This window comes from Nasonia vitripennis, chromosome 1, assembly GCF_009193385.2.
Source record: "Nasonia vitripennis strain AsymCx chromosome 1, Nvit_psr_1.1, whole genome shotgun sequence".
Classification (NCBI taxonomy): Eukaryota; Metazoa; Arthropoda; class Insecta; order Hymenoptera; family Pteromalidae; genus Nasonia; species Nasonia vitripennis.
In genome coordinates, this window is record NC_045757.1 from 24,765,751 (window position 1) to 24,788,911 (window position 23,161).

A 23,161-nucleotide genomic window follows, 5' to 3' on the forward strand; every position below is an offset into this window, starting at 1 on the left:
AGAGAGAGAGTTCCCCGAGATAAAGTTGGTAATGTACTGCTTTTAATTACAAGGATTCCACGCGCACACACACAGACTTTGAAGATATAACGCGCTGAAACGCAGAGGCGTCCGTCCTTCCGCATTCGTTGGGTTCAAAGAAATTTGCAAGATAAAAAATTAGCGCCCGCGGATATTTTCTGGAATGAAGTGCGCTGCGAATTGTTATTACTTCGAATTTCTTTGAGAGCACGGATGTCGATGCATTTCAAAATCATCAAATTTAATTATTTTAAAATAAACTAATTATTCGCCATTATTCTGGTTAGTTAGCTGTAGCAAGCATTTACGCTGATAAATATTGAATTTCCCAGCGTTCCGCAGTATTCGTATTACGAAGACCTTGATGATTTATAAAAAAAATTCAAACATCATTTCATTCCGAATAAGCGCACTAGCGTCAGCTCCTCGCACGCGCTCTCATTTCATTAAAGAGATGAATTTTTTTTAAAAAGCTGGACCCTAGCCATTCCAGAGCAAAAAACCCTTTCATTGCGACGAAAAATTTAATTTTCTACATCGCACTTTTAAGTGCATACTTTATGCTCGCTCAAAAATTATTGCACTACAGTTTCGCTGAATTTGCCGGATACTATACATTTTGGGCATGTATAACATAGGAGAAATTAAATATAGTAAAAGCAAAATATTGTTCTGCTGGCGAAACGCTGCGTAAACGATAAGTAAAAATGTGATGTACGTATGGGAAGGTCGCACGATAATCGCTTTCCTTGTTGGGAGAAACATCCGTTCGTGCAGTTGTCTAAAGCTAGCCATGTTCTGTGTAAAAAAACAAAAACAAACGTCTAACATAAATAGCCTAACAGCGCGTAATACAACTCGGTTCGCTGTTGATTATTTACCCCTAGCGAGCTCGGTATGGAAGTAGCTATGATTTTATAGCAGCGATCTTTCACCGAATGTAAACAAGACGTTTTATTCGCGCGAAGCAAAGAAAAAAGAAAGAAAAACGACACCGTGACCCAGAACTTGAAAAAATCACCTTCACCGATACAGCTATATGCGTACATCAGACGCAGACGTAAGGCAATTTTCTGAGTCTCGCGATACTAATAATCATGCCACAGCGAAGTCCTCTCGTCTCGCTGCTCTCTCTCTCTCTCTCTCTCTCTCTCTCTCTCTCTCCGAGCTAATTAAACGAACAGGAGGCGAGAGAGAGAGAGAGAGAGAGAGAGAGAACAGACAATCGCGCATTCAGCTTCGGAGGAAGTTTAATTCCGCTGATACAGCTATATCTCTCGCACACTTTGACTCTTTTCCGTTGGCTCATGTATGCACACGAGTACACACACACAGACACAGTGCGGTGGCTTGAAAAACTTCTTCTTTTCAGGGCAGCACGTCTGCCGCCCCGGGAAAAATCGAGGGATGTGCGCCTCCGACACGTCCCGGGCATAAAGCTTCCACCTCCTACAGGTATACTCTTCACTCGCCTATAGCTATATACAGGATCAGTTGTGTAGTGCAATTCAGAAAGGGGAAATCGGCCCCGCGAGTAAAAACAACACGGTCGCGAGAGATTCACAGGGATGACGCGCAGATTTACGGAAAATTACAGACGCTGAATGAATGATTCTCTCAGGCAGGATAAATTCATCGAGTATAGCGCGACGATTAATTCGCTAATTATCCACGCTGAGTATTGCCCGGCGGAAAATCGTAAAACTCCGAGTTCCAGCGCGCGTTTCTTCTTCCGACGAAGTTCCTGCAACGACTAATTACAACTTGAGCGTGTACAGTCGCTGCGCTTACCGGGCGCGCAAAGCAGCGATTACGTCTCTCAAAAATAGCGAAAACAAAAGCTCGACGCGCGGAACAAAAACAAATTTTAAAGAATACACCTTCGCCCCAGAGCTTAAAGTTGCTCTTTCTTTTTTATACCTCCTCTCGTCCCCTTACAAAGCAACTCGGAACTTTTCTCTGCAATCTTCTTCGCGTGTTGTCCGTGTAGTAAAGGTTCCTCTTTCTTTTGTTCTTTTTGCCGAGTCGAGTCGAGGTATCGGCAGGGAAAAGAAGAGAAAGCTGCAGCAGCGAAGAAAAGGCAGAGATAGAGAGGACCAGTTGAGCGACGGACGAGCTGGGGGTCCGTAGAAGACAGAGCTCTCGGCGGAATGAAACTATCCCAACTACTCGCATTATTCTGCAGCGAAAAAGCTGGGGGCGAAATTCGACGCGCATACCTATATAGCTTTGGGCCGATGAACAGTTGACGCGGCTCTGGCATTCCTTTTTCGGTCTCGATATCGACAGACCGGTCTGTCCCGCGTGGAAATGAGGAATAGGGTGGCGCGTGCGCACACAAAGGGTAAGAGATATTTATAGACTGGGGGAAAAAGGTGACAATGAAAGTCATTTTGTTTCACGGCGAAAGAACGACTTCTCGATTCTCGCCGCGCTTTTGTAATTGATAGCCTGGCTCATCGCACAAAGGGAAGCTTTTAATTATCAGAGCTTTTTCCCGTCGTGGAAAATTTTGCGCATTTCGATACTAATGGTAATACGAGATTTTTTTTGGACTCGTGCAGAATCAAAAGCTTAAATAACAAGCTTGAACACGTCATGCTTTTCCGAGAAAAACCCACGGTAAAACAAAAATAACGAGGTCGACATTGATCCGCTGGACATGAATTAAAAAGCTCGTGCGAGCTTTCAGAAAAAAAGAGAGCTCGATTCCCCACCTCTGATTCCGATCTTCGTGGCACCTTTCTCGCGACCGTTTAAATAACAGATGGAGCGCTATTCGGACTTTCTTTTCTCTCTCTCTCTCTCTCTCTCTCTCTCTCTCTCTCTCTCTCTCTCTCTCTCTCTCTCTCTCTCCCTCTCTCTCTCTGTCTCGAGAGTAAATAATGCCGCAATGCCGCACAGTGCGATCGAGTCAATATTTTATCAGCCGAGGCCTCCACCGGCTTGATTCGATCAGCGGATCTACCTGGGGTGTAATTTTTCCTCCGGACGAGACCTGTCGCGGCCTTAGCTTTATTGCTGCTGCCCCGCCAAATTTTTATGGCCCTGTTTTAATCTCGCGAACAAGCTGCGCGCGCTTTAACTTTTCAAGCGGTCGCTCCTTTTACTGCTGTACACACTATATACGTGTATATTTTTATTTACAGTCTTTTCTCTCTCTCTCTCTCTCTCTCTCTCTCTCTCTCTCTCTCTCTCTCTCTCTCTCTCTCTGGGATTTAAAAAAAGTCGAGCGAATTTTGTGTTTTATCGACCGGCGAGCGGGGAAAACTTTGTACTTGTCGCTTCTCGGGAAGTGTATTTTTAGCTGAAACTGAGGAACGCTCACGCAAAGTTGATACTGCATAAGGAGCACATGCATTATTCGAAACGCAGTGCGTCGCTCGCAGAATAACGAACGTTTGGTCTCCGTTGCCTGCTATTACAAATAATACGAAAATCAATAAATCCGAGTGATCTCTCTCGAATCGCCAACAAACACACTCTCGAGCATACCAAAGAAAAGACATCGAGGGATATAAATCGTCGATTTCAGTCCGGACATCGTCCCCCATAAACCTATTTCTCGAGTCGTCGTCCCATTTGTCGGCCTCTTTCCCTTCAATAAACTTAATGTGTTTATAACTTTCGTCTCGAGCTACGCACGCAGAGCTCTTCCACGACTGCACGGGTAGAAAAAAACGCGTTGTGAGCCACTCGCGCGTGTACGGAGAGAAAGAAGTCCAGGGAAAAAAGAAGGAAATAAGCCATTCACTGCGCTCTGCAATATCGTCGATGGAAAAACGAACGAATAACGAGAGGTCGAGGGTGAAAATTGAGCGCTCGAGGGGCCGCTAACACACATTCGTGGGATGGAGAGAGAGAGAGAGAGGGAAAAAAAACGCAGAGCCAGAGGTGAAGAGGATTCGACAGTAGAATGAGTATAGCATGGTATATGTATGGAGGATCACGAGAGTGTACTTGTGGCCAATGGTAGAACAAACAAATCGAGCAACTCAATAAGCCGAGGCCCGTGTATTATTGAAGGGTAGAGTCTGGATGTCATTATACAGTACAGTACATCTCGAAGTGAGAGAGCGCCGCGATATGTTATCTGATATATTCCTCCTTATCTATGTCGGACGCACCGGTCGCTTATCGCGCCTAGATTCACCCACACGCGAGCAGACTCCTCCGAGCGTGTTTATAAACACGAATTCCTCGTTGTACATTATGATCCGTCGATTAAAAACTCTTACGTATACATCGGCTTGCCTCTTAATTATGCGCCCCGTACGTCTCTTTGTATTCAGCCGGTGCTCGCGGGCCATTGAGTTAATTATTCGCGACTGCAATTGTATGGCACTTGGCGTTCGTGAGTGACGAGTACGAGTGCACGTAGAGACGCGGGGAGAAAGGGTGAATATACACACGTTCCGGGCCTTTCGAGAGTAGATCTTTGATGGAACCGCTCATGCGTGTACATACTTCGAGAGAGACTCGCGTGAAAGCTAATTCGTTCGTTGAATTTCAAGCGAGCTCTTGCTGGGAGCTGTGGATTATGTTACATTCTTCATTTATTGGGGCGAACTGTGTTTTTTTATAACTCATATTTTGTGCAATTACGGGGCTGTTTCGGTGTTCTTCCTTTAAGGAATCCATTAGTAGGAGTGTAATTTCAAATGGAAGCGATTCCTCCTCTCTTCCAGAACGCATTAATTTTACGTCGAGCTTTAAAAACTCTGTGGGTAAATACAGCATTGATAATCCCTAAAAGCTCAGAAGCGTTACGAGAGATTAAAAAAAACGCGGATTAATTTTCCACTCCACGTGTATATAGTAGGTATATATGCGAGATCAAATGTCCTACATAACGTACTTTATACTTTTGATTTACATATCACTGCGGCCTGCAGAGGGATTATGTGCCCCGTTTCTACTGTGTTTACGTTTTACGCGTTTTACTGTACAACCTCGTGTATACTTGAATTTCGGAACGCGAAAGCTCGCGCAAGCTGTTATGTACATTCAATTAGAATATTTCGAGCAATTTATGTCCGTCATAAATGCCATTATAAAAGTCGAGTAACGAGCCCTATAGAGCATCCGCGCGTCGTCATATTTCAAGAAGCTACTCACTGAGTATAAATAAGACCGCGAATACTCCCTTTTATTACTCACTTTTGTCCCTACATTTGCCATAACTCGTTTATTAATTTTGCTGCTAATTTCGAATTTTTATGGTTTCGGGGTATAATTAGTCGTAAAGTCGGCGATTCACAATTCAAGTGTGCTTGAATTCGCCGGAGACTTTTAATAGCGGTTTTTATATACATCATCGGCATCGGGCATCATCGAGAAAGTTTTTGTTCGAATCGGTTTATTCCTTGGCAGTATAGCGCACAATTGCTGTCGAAATTCTCCGGCGCAATATAATCGAAGACGGCGAAACAAAGCCGGCTCTCTCGTGCGCGTCACACGTTCTCCTCTTGCGCGGAAACTTGCGTAATTGATCGCTGCGCACCACGAAAAGTGTGGACGAGTCTGACAGGAGTATCAGGCTGACGTAACCATTTATTCATCTCGAAATTGCTTCTGCGTTCTATATCGCCTTTTCAGAACTTAGCGCGCGCGCGCGCGCGGATAGTCTACATAATCGAGTTTCCCGCGCTCCCCATGAATATTGCAATTCTCCCTCGCGCGGCTCAACTTTCTTCTTAGGTAACTCTTTCTCGGTGTTATTTCCAAGCGGCGGACGTAAGAAACATCGCACCCCTCTGTGTGTGGAATCTATCGATCACGGATGAGTGGGCTATATTTTCAAGACAAGCGCGCACCCGCATTCCAATCAAATGATTTTCCTTTTCCTCGACGCGGCGTATCACAAAGTGAATATCGTGATGCAATCGATATCGAGCACATGCGAGCGCCGTGAACTCATTGCGGTAAAAGCCCTGCGTCATTCGGCCCCAGTCGATAAACGCAAATCGCGAATCCGACTGGTAAGCGGGGATCGTTAGGTTCGTGGAAGCAAAGTATTCCTAATGCCCCGAGCATCCGCGAGTAATATAACATCGAATCTCGGCAGCAGCAGCAGCATCAACAGCCACTCGAGCACAGCAGTGGTGTACACAGAGCTTGCGAGGTCGCGCGTCAAGGGTTAATTAACTTTGCAGCGGTGTAGAGAGCGGAGCGGAGGCATCTGCAGCAGCAGACCACAGAAAGCGGCAGGGGATCGACAATGTTCGCGCGGACAAAAGCGAAAGTTCCGGGCGGTTGTACAAGAAGAAGAAGCAGCAGCAGCAGTCAGTTCCGGAAAAGCGCCGAGCGCCGAGGACGCTTGGTTCGGTGAAACAAGCTGAGCGAGCTTCATCCGGCTCTCCGGGAGCACACGAGCTCGTATCATCGCCGCGGCTCGGAGCGGAGTCGCGTTGGCCGGTGGTAGCGCCGGTAGAGGCATGGAGGACGACGAGCCGGAGGAGTCGAACGGCGGCAACAGGTGCGCCACCGCCGGGCCCGACTCCTGCAACAACAGCAAGAAGACGGCCCTCAGCAAGATCGCGCTGAGCAAGCGCAGTGGGCTGCAGGACAACACCAACACCTCGGCCGAGGGCTCCGAGAAGATCACCTCCTCCTCGGAGAACGAGGTCGAGGAAATCCCCAAGGACGAGGAGAACCTGCCGCAGCCTTCCCAGCCGCAGCAGCAGCACACGAGCAGCGCGATGCTGCACGTGAACGCGAACCCGCTGTTCGGCAGGTCGCGCACCTTCGACGGCACCGTCCAGGACGAGCACGCCCAGCAGGCGATGAAGCTGCACCTGCAGCAGCACAGCCGGGACGTGCACACGTACAGCGTGGTCAAGTACCCGGGCGGCCGCGCGGGCCTCTTCACCATGACCACCCGCAGCCCGCACTCGAGCTCTAGTCAGGAGGACTACGAGCCCGAGGTGAAGCCCCTGCAGGGCCAGCAGGGCAGGCCCCAGCTGCTGATAGCCGGGACGAGCAGCAGCCAAGTGACGGCCCGCTCGATGGAGTCGCTGCGCAGCAGCCAGCGCGGCAACTTCCTCGACCCCGAGGTCGACTACGTCGAGGACTCGCGCTCGCTCGAGTCGCTCTACTCGAGCTCCGAGTCGCACGTGCTGCCGGGCCGCTCGACCGGCAGCCACCAGTACCGCAGCTTCCTCACCGCCTCGAAGCTTGACGTGCGGCTCATCCAGGCGGTCGAGTCGCGCAGCAGCGAGAATCTCCACCGCGAGGAGAGCCTCAAGGCCGAGATCCGCAGGGGCCTCTTCGCCGGCACGGACCGCAGCAAGCTCCAGCACCTCAGCCTGCCGCCGCCCAACAACTTCATCTCGCTTACCAGCCCCGGCGGCAGCGACCGGAGGATCACGATACTGAGCCCCCACTCGCCCATCGCCGCGCCGGACTTCCAGCAGGCCTTCGCCACCATGAGCTGCGGCCAGACGCTCAAGGCGCGCAGGAAGAAGGGCAACGTCGTATTGCCGAGGTTGGTGTTGGCGCGAAGCGAATCTCCGGTTTTCGAGTGAGTAGCATATCAATAGTCACGCACGCAATTCTCATTCCACTCACCCGCTCTCGTCGTCCGCCATCGCCGGTTCTCCGAGCGCGGATCCGCGCTCCACGGGCAGTCGCTTATTCAACGCTTTCTATGAATAGCTGCACTCGTCGACCGCGGATTCGCGGATTTCGTTCCGTTTTCCAATTGAATCTTTCGGCGAGTAGATCTCTCCTTCCGCAACATTAGCTCCGCGATTATCGTCGGAGGCAATCGGTGACGTTTTCATTACAGACGCGGCATTGAAACCGCGCAAGGGCGTCCTCGGCTCCTTTCAAGTCCGTCGATTAAAGTCTGCCATTCCTCGCTGCTGGCGATTCAGCCGATGAAATCTCCGCGGAAGACGCTTAATTAATCCGTCAAGCTCAAAGCAGCCCAATTAGAGTTTCTCTCGTCCGAGAGCCCGCGTATTGATATGCATCGTACTATTGCAGATGGTGCACAACAAGAATATCGATGCACGAATGGCTTCGCGGATATTAAAAAAAAAAAAAATAGACGCGACGTATGTTGCAGCTGCTGGCCACTCATCATCGAAGAGGAAAACGACGCGGATTGTTTACGATCGCGCGAGACAACTGATGCACGTCTGCCTGCTTTTTATTCTGATTTTTGCGAGCGACGCTTGTGATTTGTCGGAGAGTATAACAGACCTATACACACGCAGAGAGCTTGCTTCGTGCGAGCGCGCGCTTGATGAGTTTCGTAATGCGGGTAGCGAAATAACTTATCGTTACGCTTGGGTAAATTACTTTTGAGTTTCGCTGCTGCTGCTACTGCTGCTGATTCGCCTTCTCCTTTAATTGCTCCAATCCAACCGGTCGATCATCATTTCTCGGTTTTAATGAGTTTTGAAATTTAATACGAGTCAGGTGTATTGTTCTCGTTGTCTAGTTGGACAACGTTTTAACAATTTCTCGGATTTCAAGTTGATGAACCGACGGATGGATACACTGCGTTTGCCGATTAAGACGTTCGACGAAACAATTCTGTTTGTGTTCTGGTCAGATACCGCTTCGTAATTGTGGAAACTCTCCGACAAGCGTCCGACGTCGCGAACCGGTCTCTGTTATTTCATTTGCGGCTTCTGTAGATTTAGGGTAAACACATTAAACACTTTGCATACACTGCACGATGAAGATCTTGGGAATGAACACCTCTCAAATGCACTGTTGTATACGTTATATTGGTTTTGTTCACAATTATTTTTGAAAATGTATTTTTTTGGGTTCCATCTCATCGATCATTCAGGTGTGTATCATCTTTTTATACTTTCAACATAATGTCTGCAAGTTCATGACGTACTTACAACTTATAAAAATTGTGCACAAGTTGTGTAGAAAAATGATTGTTCAACCTGTACACAATTTCCACACGGATTTTCGTAAAATACAAATTTTTAGTCTTTGCAGTTTGCATATAATGTTGTATAGAGCAGTATACGAACCTAGTCTGTACAACCTTTCTTTACTTCTTACTTTCTCTTATGTAAGCCTATTTTGAAGCTCATCCTTCTTCTTCCTTTTGGACTCGATCTTTGGTGTGCCTATATCCAATAACAATCAATAATTATTTGATGATTCAAATGTAGTTTCTCATATTAGTTCAAATAAAAAGGTATCCTCGATATCTTCAATTTTTCAGAAGATTCATTCGCGCATTTTGTATGCGTCTATATCGATAAATGTAAATCATCGAGGTAGAATCCGCAAAATAGACTGATTCACTATTCCCTCCTTTTCGCACTCAATAGTTGCCCTTTCCGCATCGATCGAACGAAAATTCATGCGTCTATTCAGTGGGACAGGATAGTGCAACGTCCTCGCTCGCGGCTTCCTTCGCAACTTCGGCTCCAAATTTCTTCTCCACTTGGCAAAGCGAAGTGGCTTCTCCACGCGCGCCCGCGAAATGGGCTGTATTACGCAAGCAATTCCAATTTCTCTTGAGATCCTTCATATTTATCAAGGAGCCAACAAGGAGAGAGAGAGAGAGAGAGAGAGAGAGAGAGAGAGAGAGAGAGAGAGAGAGAGAGCACGCTGCTCTGCGAAGTTTCTGAAAGGAGGCTAGATTAAATACTTCATTAAAAAGCTTACTTTCAAAAGCTTCACCCGCGCGTATTGTATACCCGCAAAATTTACCAAACAGTCCCGCCGGCATCGCTATACACGTATACTTGGATAGGTAATTAACTTAATGATATTACTGCGCGTTTACAGTGCACCGGTGTATAACTGCATAGCTCTGAGTTCATACAGTTTGTATTGATGTTTCCTTGCTAAACGGCGTCGTGTGTATTTGAGAGCTGTGTACGTTTGTAATTAATTATCTGATTGGAGAATTTTCATCGAATTGAATTTCCTGATCATCACTCGTTTCGATCGCTCTTGTTTTAAAAATTGCGGAGTGTTATTAACGCGATAGCTGAAAGGAATCTGCGTACGTGAACCATTATAGAGGTGTAGTGTGAGAGTGATTTGGCGACGATTTCTGCATCGATTATTTCGAACAAGAGAGATTCGCGTTAGTGCTATACCATTATATAGTTTCTAAAACGAACTTCTCTTGTTTTTAATAAGTTGAAAACCTAAAATCTTGTTTCAATTACTCGTAAATTGATTTATAAATCCCAACTTAGCATAAAACATTGATTTACGTTGTACAAATGATCGACTTGCTCATCCATTAATTAATGTGTGATCGTATGATTCCACTCCATTTACGAAAGCGATTACAATGTTATAAAACTGACTAAATGCAAGGGATCAAAGATGAGTTATTGAGCGATTCAATGAGAAAAAAGAAGCCCTGGTAGAAATGAGTCTTAAAACAGGCTAGTAACTGGCCAGTTCTTAGGATTTAACCTAGTTACTACCTAATAAATGGCCGGTTCTTAGGGTCATTTCTACCAAGAAGTTTACCGCATATTATAGCATTTACCTCAACTGATTTCCATGGACATAATTTTGAGATTTATTACTATTTAGTCTGTTAGCGCTTGTAGAGGTGAGGTAGGGAGAAATTGGACACGTGTGTTCGATTGAACTTTGTATTTATTTAGAGAGCTTGGAAATACTGATGTCAAACTTCGCTTGACTCGGCAGAACGCAGACCGCAGGACAGGCAGGAGGGCCTAGGTCTGTGCAAGTCTCTGGTTCGAGCAAGAGTGCTGAGTGCCCCCAGCGAAGCCACCCTTCAGGCCTCGGAGGGAAGACGTTGGTCTCGCTCATGAGGCCCGAAGGGAAGGGATAGCTTGGGCACTTTAGCGGATGAGTGGCGCGCGTGCTTTTTTTGAGAATTCCGAAGATTATCGAGCGCGCGCGGCCGATCGTTTTATTGCTAAGTGCAATACGCGACAGACCGCTCGGCTGCCGAAAATCCGGGGACTGCCTCGTCTGGGGGATTAGCGAACGCGCGCGCGGCGGATCGCTTTATTGCGGTGAGGCAATAAAGCGAGGGACCGCTTGGCGAAAACTCGAGAACGTTGTGAACGCTCTCTGCCAGGCCCCGCAGATGCGGGAAACATGCACGCCACATCACCCCCTTGCCAGTGATAACGCTACATAGGTATTATATATGAAATTATTGTACATGTTAGTGGCTTATGCTATATATGAAAATAATACGAAAAATTTTACATTCTATTTGAAACCAGCTTGGTAACGGTCCGGAAAACGAACAGTACGGCCGGATCGCGTAGTTATACGCTCCCGGTTTTCGCGATTTGTATTCGCCGGTCTTGGCTGCTGTACATTTTCTGGCGCAGGAGCAGCGTTAACCGGTGGCACGACCTTTCTTTGCTTGATGGTAACCGTTACCCCTTGGTAACTATCTTCGTCTGCGTCGTCGCTACGGTTTTCTTCTGCGAGTTTTTCGATTTCGTCTGACAATATAAACGCGGGCTTGAGTCGATCAATTGACACGCGAACTTTTTTATCATTTATTTCGATAACAAAAGATTTGTCGCTGCGCTCGATGACCTTATAAGGTCCATCGTACGGCGGATCGGACGGGCCTCGTACGGCGTCGTGACGTAGAAAAACATACGGTGAACTCGCTAGTTCTTTGAACAAGAATACTTTTTTCTCACCGTGGCGATGTACAGGCGACAGTTTTACATTGTTGACACACTTTCGTAGATCTTTGACGAAGTTTGATGTCGGATTTTGGTCGCTAGTAAGGAAAAATTCCGCAGGCAAACGTAACCCGGTGCCGTAGACAAGTTCGGCTGACGTGGCTCCGAGGTCTTCTTTAAATGACGTACGGATGCCAAGTAAAACGATTGGCAAAATTGAAACCCAATCGCTGCCGTCGTGACACTTAATCGCAGCTTTTAGTTGCCTGTGCAATCTTTCCACTAAACCGTTAGCTTGAGGATGGTAGCTTGTCGTACGCATGCGTTTCGTACCTAACAATCTACACAATTCGGTAAAAAGCGCGGATTCGAATTGGCATCCTTGATCCGTCGTAATACGAGCAGGAACACCAAATCGAGCGATCCAAGTCGAAAGCAGAGCGTTCGCGACGGTCGTAGCTTCCATATCGGCTAGCGGAATGACTTCGGGCCAGCGAGTAAAGCGGTCGATACACGTCAAGCAATATCTGAAACCTTGGCAATGACTCATGGTAATTAAATCGATGTGAATGTGTTCAAAACGATTTGCTGTTGTCTCGAATTGTTGAACAGGCGCGGAGACGTGTCGAGTGACTTTACAGCGCTGGCACGAAGTGCACGCCCGCGTCCATTCTTTACAATCCTTATTAATCGACGGCCACACGAAACGCGAAGTTATTAACTGCTGTGTAGCGCGCATCCCGGGATGTGACAGGCTGTGCAGTGAGTTGAACACTGCGCGGCGCAAAGACACGGGGACGAACGGCCGTACGACGTCGCTCGTCGTATCACAATATAAATGCACGTTCTGGTCCGGAAAGTATACCTTTTTCAATTGGAGTGCTGATTTTTCGTCGCTCAGCATCTCGCGTAATTCGGTATCAGCTTTCTGAGCGGACACGAGTGCATTGTGATCAACCGATGAGGCGATTGCTTCAACGCGAGATAATGCGTCGGCTACGTAATTTTCGGAACCTTTAATGTGTCTAATGTCAGTCGTAAATTGTGAAATGTAATCTAAATGTCTAAACTGACGCGGAGAACATTTGTCTAAATTTTGATTGAAAGCAAAAGTAATCGGTTTCTGATCAGTGAAAATTATAAAATGTCTGCCCTCTAGCATATGGCGAAAACGTTTGACAGAACTGTAGATAGCGTAAAGCTCGCGGTCGTACGCGCTGTATTTACGTTGAGCCTCAGTCAATGATTTTGTGTAAAAAGCTAGAGGTTCCCAAGCATTATCTACTAGTTGTTGCAATGCGCCGCCAATCGCGAAATCTGAAGCGTCGACTACAAGACTGATCTGCGCGCCGGGTATTGGGTGCGCGAGTAATGCTGCATTCGCGAGAGCAGTTTTCGACTTCGAAAAGGCGTCGCGAGCTTCGTCGGTCCACTCAACTGGCGTGTTGCCCTTTTTCGCACCTCCTAGTAATGCGTTCAAAGGGTGCAAAATTTTAGCCTCGTGAGGAACAAATTTGCGGTAAAAGTTAAACATGCCGAGATAACGACGCAAGCTTTTAATCGTCTCTGGCAATGTAAATTTCGAGATCGCTTCGACGCGTTCTTGCATTGGAGCAATGCCGCTGGCGTTAACTGTATAACCGAGGAAAGTTACTTCACTTACACCGAATACGCATTTCGCAGGGTTAATCACGACACCATATTTCGTGAATCTATCGAATAACATTTTCAGATGCTCTAAGTATTGCGTTTCGTTTTCGGACGCGATCAAAAAATCATCAATATAAGCGTAGACAAAATCGAATCCGCGTACAATCTCGTCGACGAAACGCTGACATGTCTGTGCTGCATTGCGTAGCCCGAACATCATCATTACCGGTTCGAAAAGACCGAAAGGCGTAATTATTGCCGCCTTTTCGACGTCTTCGGGAGCGATAGGTATTTGATGAAACGCACGCACGAGATCGACCTTAGAAAATACTTTTTTACCGTACAAGTTATGCGCGAAGTCCTCGATGTGCGGTGGCGTATACCTGTCGGGGATGGTGCGGGCGTTGAGGCCTCGGTAGTCGCCGCACGGCCGTGGATCGCCATCCTTCTTGGAAGCCATGTGAAGGGGAGTCGCCCATGAGCCCTTGCCGGGCCTCATGATCCCCAGCTCTATTAGCATCGCGAAGGTGTCCTTGGCTTTCTTCTGTCGTACGGGCGAAAGGCGACGGCACTTGGCGTGTACCGGAGGTCCTGGCGTCGTCTCGATATGGTGTTGCACCTTGTGCTTTACCGAGTTTCCTCGAAAAGTCGGCGGGCGCGTCAGATCGGTGTATTTCGCAAGTAGCTGGTGATACGGAGAATCACCTACTACTGTTTTGATACCCGGTTCTTCTTCTCCGGTTGGAAACCCGCGCGATGACAAACCAGTCACGTTATCTATCAACGACTTATTTTTGGCATCTATCAACAAGCCGTGATGCGATAAAAAATCGATGCCAATAATTGCGGAACTCACATCCGCGACGATAAATGGCCACATGAACTCGCGGCGGAGGCCGAGGTTCAGCGTCAACGGCATACTTCCGTAAGTCGCGATGGTCGAACCGTTGGCGGCGAACAACTCGTACGCGCACTTTTCCCGCTTGTCCGTAAGCCACGATCGTGGATACACACACAGATCGGCGCCGGTATCAACCAGAAATGTCTTGCGCGAATTAGAGTCCTCAACGTAGATGCGGCGATGCGCTAATCCGTCAATGCTTGCCGCATTCACTGACGACGCGCGTCGTTTCCCGACCAGGTACACGGACTGCGGCACTTCGTTGCACGTTCCTTGAAGCGACGGTGATAGAAGCACAACTCCGTCGGCTCGATGCGCGCCGATGCAGGTGTGGACGGTCGGCTGCGAGCCGCACGAGATGCTCCTCTAGCGCGGGAGCGACTTCGGTCTTGCGTTAACGCGTTCACTTGAATGGTCAACTTCTGAATTTGTTCGAATAATCCCGACATATCATTGACCGCGTTGACCTGTTTACTGGGAGTTATCTCATGGACCGTGTCGGCCAGTTTCAGAATTTTATCTACGGCTGTCTCGCTGGAAGCCGCCATAACTGTCTGCAATTGCGAGGGCAGGCGCGTTTTCCTCAGTTCGAGTATGAACTCCTCCGAAGTGTTCGCGGTGGCATGCGCTTTCAAGGCACGGAAAAATTCTGATGGCTTACGGTCGCCTATCTGCTCTCCTTCTAATAACTTCCGCACTCGCGCGCCGTCGGATTCTGTGAACCGCTCGACCATTTTCGTCTTCAAATCCGTGTACTTGTCCGTAGCGGGTGGCTCTGTCAGGACATCTTCCATCTGGTTGATGGCCCTCTCCGTCAAACTCGAGATGGTATTACAATACTTAATGTTGTCGTCTGTAATACCCGCAGTGACGAACTGCGCCTCCAACAGCGTGAACCAAACCTTGATTTTGTTTTCAAGGAAAGGTGGCGCGCGGAAATTCCGCGGCGCGTGCACGTTCACCACGGGCGCCGAATTAGCGGACACGTCACCGGTTTCTGGCATTTTAAAAAACACTCGACTACACGCAAGTACACAAAACACTTAGAAATTGTCCAATCACTTCCTTCACCTTAATATCACGTCGGGGTCACCAATTTTTAGTCTGTTAGCGCTTGTAGAGGTGAGGTAGGGAGAAATTGGACACGTGTGTTCGATTGAACTTTGTATTTATTTAGAGAGCTTGGAAATACTGATGTCAAACTTCGCTTGACTCGGCAGAACGCAGACCGCAGGACAGGCAGGAGGGCCTAGGTCTGTGCAAGTCTCTGGTTCGAGCAAGAGTGCTGAGTGCCCCCAGCGAAGCCACCCTTCAGGCCTCGGAGGGAAGACGTTGGTCTCGCTCATGAGGCCCGAAGGGAAGGGATAGCTTGGGCACTTTAGCGGATGAGTGGCGCGCGTGCTTTTTTTGAGAATTCCGAAGATTATCGAGCGCGCGCGGCCGATCGTTTTATTGCTAAGTGCAATACGCGACAGACCGCTCGGCTGCCGAAAATCCGGGGACTGCCTCGTCTGGGGGATTAGCGAACGCGCGCGCGGCGGATCGCTTTATTGCGGTGAGGCAATAAAGCGAGGGACCGCTTGGCGAAAACTCGAGAACGTTGTGAACGCTCTCTGCCAGGCCCCGCAGATGCGGGAAACATGCACGCCACAACTAGTTTATGCTGTTCATCGGTTGTTATTCAGATGAGAAGTGGAGTAGAAAATTTAAATCATTTGTAAATTAGTCCACGAAATTTTAAAAGTTCTTTCTCTTATTCCCCATCAGTGAATATAATTTTTCTCAAACACGTGCTACAAAAAGTACAGCTTACTTTGTACGAGGGCATATTTGATCAGAAAGGTCATTTGAATCGCTAATTGTGAACGCGAAGCTCCAATATCCAAATGTAATCGATTAACTGTAGGAGAAAGAGACGGGCGAAAAAAGTAGACAAAAATCGATATCAATCAAATGTTCGACAACGCTAGCAGCGGAGAGTATAATTTTGCATTTCAAAGTAACATTATCACGCTCTCGCATTTACTCGATTGGCTTGAAAATTACCAATCCTTTTACAGCCAACTGCACATATTGCCTCCGCGAAAAAGGAGAAAAATATAAAAGTAGTTTGTTGCTTCATTTTCCGCATAGGAACCCTCGCGAGCGCGCCCGCGATAAATAGTAACCCAGAGACGAATTCAATCTCGCGCGCGCCGCTGAATAATTAACGGGCCAGACTCCATCAGTCCCGTAAATGGGAAACAAATTCGAAATTAATTCAGAGCCGAGCGAATAATGCAGTAGGCGAAAGAAAGTCGAGTGGCGCAAGGAGAGAGAGAGAGAGAGAGAGAGAGAGAGAGAGAGAGAGAGAGAGAGAGAGAGAGAGAGAGAGAGACCCTGCGCATAGAAATCGCAGAGATGGAAGGGAGGACGTCGCACTTCTTTTTTTTTTTGTGAAAGGCACGAGTTTACAACGTTTAAATACAGCGTCGTTGGCGCGACCCGTGATTTGCGTCACTGCTGCGCTCGTTAGGGGCCAGTTTCTCGGGCGTCGCTTCTTCCTCCTCCTCTTTTTTTCTAGGCTACGGCTATCCATTCCTGGCATAGCAATTTGCTCGGCACGATTCGCTAAGTACCGAGAAAGCAGCAGCAGCAGCGATCGAGAGGTCCGGTGATGCGGAGACGGGCTTTCGGACGCTCTCGAGCGGCTGATGCTTGGATTTAGAGCTGACGTCGGCGACATGGAGTCTCTTGAGCCCTTCCGTTGATTCTTCTTCGCGCTCTGCGCCTGATTTGTTTTTTCCTCTTGGCTTTTTTCCTGCTCGTCTGGTTTATTGTCTCGTAGCCTGCCGTCGTTATTTCATCGAGTAATTGATTTTTTCCAGAAGGAGATGTATTGTTTGTGCGATTTCTTCGATGCTCGGTTTATATGTGCAATTAATATTTTAATGTGTACAATGGACTGATAAAGTTTTATATTTAACAGCGCGATGTATCCAAGTGACTGATAGCATATAATATTCGTTGTCAATAAATTATCTATAATTGCAAAAAATTGTTCGATATAAAGTTCCATTTTATAACGTATAAGAGACATCGGAACCCCTGCCTCCCTATTAACTCGTGTATGATTCTCTGCTTTGAGAGACCAGCTTTACACAAAATGAATAAAATAACTTGTATAATTTCTGAAACGCCTACTCCGTACAAAACCTTTTTCCACTCATATTTCAAACTTTTCTTTGCGAAAGACTTGTGATGATCGAGTTGCTTATCCCGAAGTTTAAATAAAAAGAAGCTTCTCTATTTACTTAAAAATAAAATTGACGAATCTATCATACTTCATCACATCGATTCAGCACCCATCGTCAAACTAAAAATCACGACACACACACAAGCGAACGCTCAACCTTACCATCATTCATTAATACGACTCGACAGTCTACCCTCAGCAACGCAAACAGAATCCAAACTTTCCACAAGCCGAGCACAAGCCGACCCCCGCTGGATTGAGGTTTATCGTGTAAATAGCGCCCCGAGCACGTATAAGAGGCCGCGCGACGTCCGTGCAATTGACAGACAGGTAAGAAAATAGCTGTCGCGCGTCGATATGTCGAGTACATAACGTATCGCGGCAGGCGTCCATGTGAATACAAAGCCAAGGGTTTAAAGGGGGAGAGTTTGACATCATACCTGACAAAGCGTCGTTCGCAAGATTACGCGATAGTCTCGAGCACAAAGGTCTATAAATCGGTTTATCGGAGTTTACGAGCTTTTCAGGCCGAGTGCGATTACAGATTTTATCGCGAACGATGGGAGAGTATGCACTTACGTCTGCATTTTTGGTATATTAACGGAAGTTTCGGAGGTAAATTAACGCATGCGTGTGGATTAGCTTCCGTTTGAAGTTTGTTGTGGATGTTATTCGACGTTGTTATCATAAATTATAATGGCAAAGTTGCTTTAAAAACTTTCTGCGAGGGCAGCTGATGTTAGGCTTGGAGTGACGTACGGAATATTTAGGTCTAACCTCATTGACATATTTGCGAAATTATAAAACCAAATGTCACCATAATACCCTGAGCTTGAAAAATTCATGAGGTTTTCTCTTGAAGGGAATCTTGGGTCCTCTTATTTTCAACACACGAGCTTTCCTTTCGATGAAAAAAAGTGTATGAAAAAACCGTTATCGGAGAAAAAGAAATGTGAAACTAAAGAATATAAGACTTATGTCTTCAAAGTCCACTCATCATTAGTTTAGTATACATTTTAAAGGATTAATTTTTTGCGTGTACTTTAAAAAATAGTACATCAACGTATTTTTACAAAAGGAAAAAAAGATTTATCTACTTCTTAACATAGTATTGATTTTTAAAATACAGATTATACAAACTCTAAAAAATATGCAATCATTAATAATACAATAGGCATAAAAGAAAAGTTCTTCGGCTGTCTGCGTATATATTTTCTCGCTGGGTGTCTCGCGTCGAAAAAAGACTCCAGCGTAAGTATAAATATATGCAGAAGCTCGAGGTGTTTAGGCGTATTAACGGCGAAAGTTGAAACCTTCCGAACTAGGCTCAGCTGTGTATATTATATAGCTTGGTGCAAGGTGAATATTGTTGCGAAAAAAAGAAAATAGTTCAAAGTCTTTCGAAAACTTCGTTGTATGTGAAAGCAGTAAAAGTACTTTGTCGACACGCTTAGACCAATTGAGACCTTAGAGCGTCTTTCCTTCGCTGTTAAATGAATAATTACATTGAAAATGAAAAGTTAATTAAAAACCTGGACTCGCTATCAGTAGGTACCCGTGGTTTTACAATCTATTAACATAAATTCTTCCTCTTTTATAGAATTAAAATTTTAAAATACTGCATAAAATGCTTGTTTAAATACAAAGTTCAATGCTGATTGAAATACACTTGAAATGTATTTAAAAAATATACATTACTATCATACAATGTAATAAGATCAATACCAATGGCTTCTAATTTGTAAATAATACACATATTCCATAAACAAGGTCCGTATGAAACAGAAACTCTATTGATTAATATATACATTTATTTTACGCTTTGACAGTAGCTGAGGTTGCGAAATGAGCATCATTGAAAATGATGCTTGAAATGCGTCGGTTATACGCTGCACATTTCACGCAACCTCCATACCTTTATGATTTGGCAAATTTATTTACTGCTTCGCTTTGTCAAAACAATGAGAATATACCGAACAGTCAAGAGAACTGAAAGCGGCTTATATCTATATATACGATATCTTCTTCGAAACATGTCGCGCACAGTGCAACAAGCCATAAGCATATATAGCACGTGTGTGCGTCGAGTAGATGTTTCCCGAAGAAAAACAAAACACTATCCACAACACAACACACACTGCAGAGAAAGCCACATAGTCTAACCTCTCGTATCTTGTTTCACTCCGAATTTCAGTTTCGACGTCGAGAATGGCGCCTCGACGTTGGACGGCGCCGTCGGCGGAGGAGGCGGCACATCGCCCAGCACCGGACTCGTGCTGCAAGCGATGCCCCAGCGCCGCGAGAGCTTCCTCTACCGCAGCGACAGCGACTTCGAGATGTCCCCGAAATCGATGTCCCGCAACAGCTCGATCGCCAGCGAAAGGTAAGCACACCTACACGTAGACACAGCTCTGCCTCTCTGTTCTCGTTCCGCCCTCTCTAATTGACCCATAATGGAGACTCCTCCAAGTGCTCCCCCTGTGCATACAGGTATACGGGCTGTGTACAGCGGAGCTGCTCAAGCGCTATACCCTACTACGCGGACTGGCTCTCCGCTTCGTGTTTGAATTTCAAATTCAAGCCACGCCCGCGCGTGTAAGCTTCGCGCACAGGCTAGGCCGGGAGAGTAGCGCGAGCAAACAGCCGGGAAAAACGAATCGGTGTTGCCCTCTGCACGTGTCCCGCCTCGGGATTTAATTTACTTTTCGAAATCGCGCGCGCGCTGATGCAGTGCAATTATTGATGGGATCTCGGATTTTTATTGTTTGCAGAGGCAAATAGGATGCGTTACGGGGGGCGAGAAAGGTTCGCTGTATAATTGAATTTTGTATGGTGGATATAGAAATTCATTTTCCGGGGGGAATCCGTTTATTTTCGACAATAAATTATCGATTGAAATTTCAAAAGTTTATCTGTGGACCAAGAGATTTTTCGAACAAACGTAAACTCGATGTTGGCCGCGCAATCGCTCGGTTCGTTAATATTTTGTAATCGCGTGTCCAAGATAACGATTGCGATTTCGGTTGAGCAGCTTTGCCACGTCGTACCTTGACCCAACGATATTTATATAATATTATCTTGATCTCCTACAAATGAAACGAATACAAACGTGATCGTCATGCGAGAAAAGTAAAGAATTATTTACTTTGTACTATTCAGAGTGTAGAGTAGGATTTCAGGAGAAAAGAATAAAAAATAGAGCGCAGTGTTTGTATTTAATCAAAGTGAATGAATCGATGAACAAACATGGTATGCAGTTTTAGCGCTGAAAATATATTTCCGTCTATATTGTTTCCATCTCATTGTTCAATTCTCACAACCGCACGTGAAAAAAGGTTAACTGTTTTTCGTTTGTGACGTGTTTCGGTATTGAACAAATAGCAAAGTAAAATATTAACTGAACTGACAATTTTCACTCGTAGCAATTTTTTCAACGCTATTTGCAAGTAGAAATTTCGGTATGCTGACGACCATATCCATCAAAATTAAAAAGGATATTAGAGAACTTTTCCGAAAAAGCGGATATCATCGTACGTAAAGCAGCGTAGAATTGAGATAACGCGATACGCTCAATGCGAACGTAAATCGACTTCCGAGTCGTATTTTAACTATAGTGCGTGCATGCCTTGAAATTCATCGAAATTCCGAGTGTTGTCTTCGCCCGGTTTTTGTTTTTCAAACGCGCGCGCGCGCGAGAGAGAGAAAGAGAAAGAGAGAGAGAGAGAGAGAGATTCAGGTAAAACTGTGTAAAACGCAGCACATCACGCGAATTTTATGTGTGCGATATGAATATTAGATTTCACGATCGTATCTCTGTATATAGTACATACGGTCGCGAAATTTCTGGAAATATACTAGGTACGTACAGGCCACGAGAGTGACGATTTGATAATATCGCACTTCATTTCATTTAGTCGAGCTATTTTTATGGGGGAGAATATAATGCGACACGAATACGTGTTTACGATGAGGCAGTGTCGGCGCAATGCAATTTTTGAGGTATAAAGAGCGTGAAATAACACGGCGAACGCGATAAGAGAAAGCAATTACTCTTCCGAAGTATATCATAGCTGTATATTCTAAAAAGCAGTATCTGCATTGTGACTTGTCTATATATTATTCTTTCTTATATGCTGAAAACTCTATTTCGTGTGCGTTTCGTCATGAACATGAAAAATCTCTGGTATCGTCTTGTAATGAGATCTTGTTATATGCTAAACAAAAAGAATTTTTTATTTGCTCTTCTATCGACTTTATTCTCTGAAGTCTATGTCAACGAAGAAAAGCTTATTATGCCACTGCATATTATACAGCATAATTTTTTTCCGTCGATATACTATACTCTTTGTTTCTTTTTATAACTGGAGAAGAGAGATTATTAGACGTTGGAGATGGCGGTATGATACAATTTTTATTATTATTACGTACATTTCAAAAAAGGTTATAATATCATAACATGATAAAGTATTTAATAAAAATGATCAATATACTTTGTGCGCGACATTCTTATTATTTCCTGGTTATTTTTCGACATGAAGCATAAGTCACTCTGGCGTGTAATTCCAAAAAGCATATATGATGTAAGATTAAGTGACTTTCACTGTCCTTACTCTCGAGAAATTTCCTATCGAGAGTATAATGTAAACCTATAACGCGCGCTTGTATCAGAAAAACATTTCCGGGAAGCCGAAATAACCTAAGGGTGCAATATCTTATGAATCTTCTTTATAGTTATGTGATTGATGCCATCGATTTATTTTACTTTACGATACATTTTTTTATCCAACAACTGCAGTGACTTTACTTTTCTGGAAATAATAGAGAAAACACACTTCTTCGAGTTAAAGTATTTATTCAAGGAGAATTTATTCAAGCAAAAGTTAAGCATTCAAAATCTCCAACTGTCGAATACATCGCTTATTCTCCGCATAATGTTCTACTGTGTGCTTGAAGCGCCACGACTTTACGCGTCTGATCCTTACGTTGCAGGTTGAAAGAGACCGAGCCACCCATCGAGCGAGCGTATGTACTCGATCTTACTATCTACTTGTTTTTTTTTCCTTTTGATTTTTGGCTTTTTCGCTTGCTGTGTTTCCGCTTCATAAAATATTATAGTATATGTTTGTATGCAATGGTATTCACAGCGCACGATTCCTATACACCATTGCTTTCGAATTATGCTTCAGGACACGTATCTGTGCTCCGTGTTTTATTTGTTTTTTTTTCATGTTGCATCTGCATGAAAAGCTTCTTTGTGTAGCTTATACTACTTCTGTTGAGTGTCGATTTCTGCTTACAAAATGCTTGGTGTGTGAAATTGCTTTTTTATAAATTACCAAAAATGTTAGCCGTGTCTATAGTAGATCACTACAGAACATAATTATATAGATAAATATATTAGTTATTGGTATCCATTTATAATCTTTATGTACAATCATATCTCAATGTTGAATTATACTGACTGTGTTATACTGGATATATAGTGTAGTATAAGATAAGAAAAACATTTTAATTAGAAAATTGGATGATACAACAAGAAATGCTTTGATTAGCGTAATCAACTTTTTCGTAACAACTCTAATGAATGAGACTTTTAAAGCATTTAAACTGATTAAACGACTGCACTATCTACGATCGATCGTCGTTGATGCATAAATAAAACGATCGTATTCATCGTCGCAACTACTGCGAAGACGATCTTCCTGAAATCAGAGCTACAATATCAAG

At 45.2% G+C, this 23,161-nt stretch overlaps 1 protein-coding gene across 15 annotated transcripts in view; it reads left to right on the forward strand.

The window, feature by feature from the left end:
- Nucleotides 1-23,161, forward strand: part of LOC100116102 (cAMP-specific 3',5'-cyclic phosphodiesterase) — a 185,832-nt gene that overhangs the window by 125,774 nt on the left and 36,897 nt on the right. For 10 of the 15 annotated variants that reach the window (XM_016989321.3, XM_016989315.3, XM_031921182.2 and 7 more), the window contains 2 exons: nt 19,629-19,817; nt 22,424-22,456. In XM_016989321.3, coding sequence (XP_016844810.1) covers nt 19,629-19,817; nt 22,424-22,456 — 222 coding nt within the window. Of the gene's footprint in view, nt 1-6,176; nt 7,544-19,628; nt 19,818-22,423; nt 22,457-23,161 lie in introns of all 15 variants that reach the window. The other 5 variants (XM_008207444.4, XM_032596106.1, XM_031921179.2 and 2 more) reach the window with 4 other exon arrangements.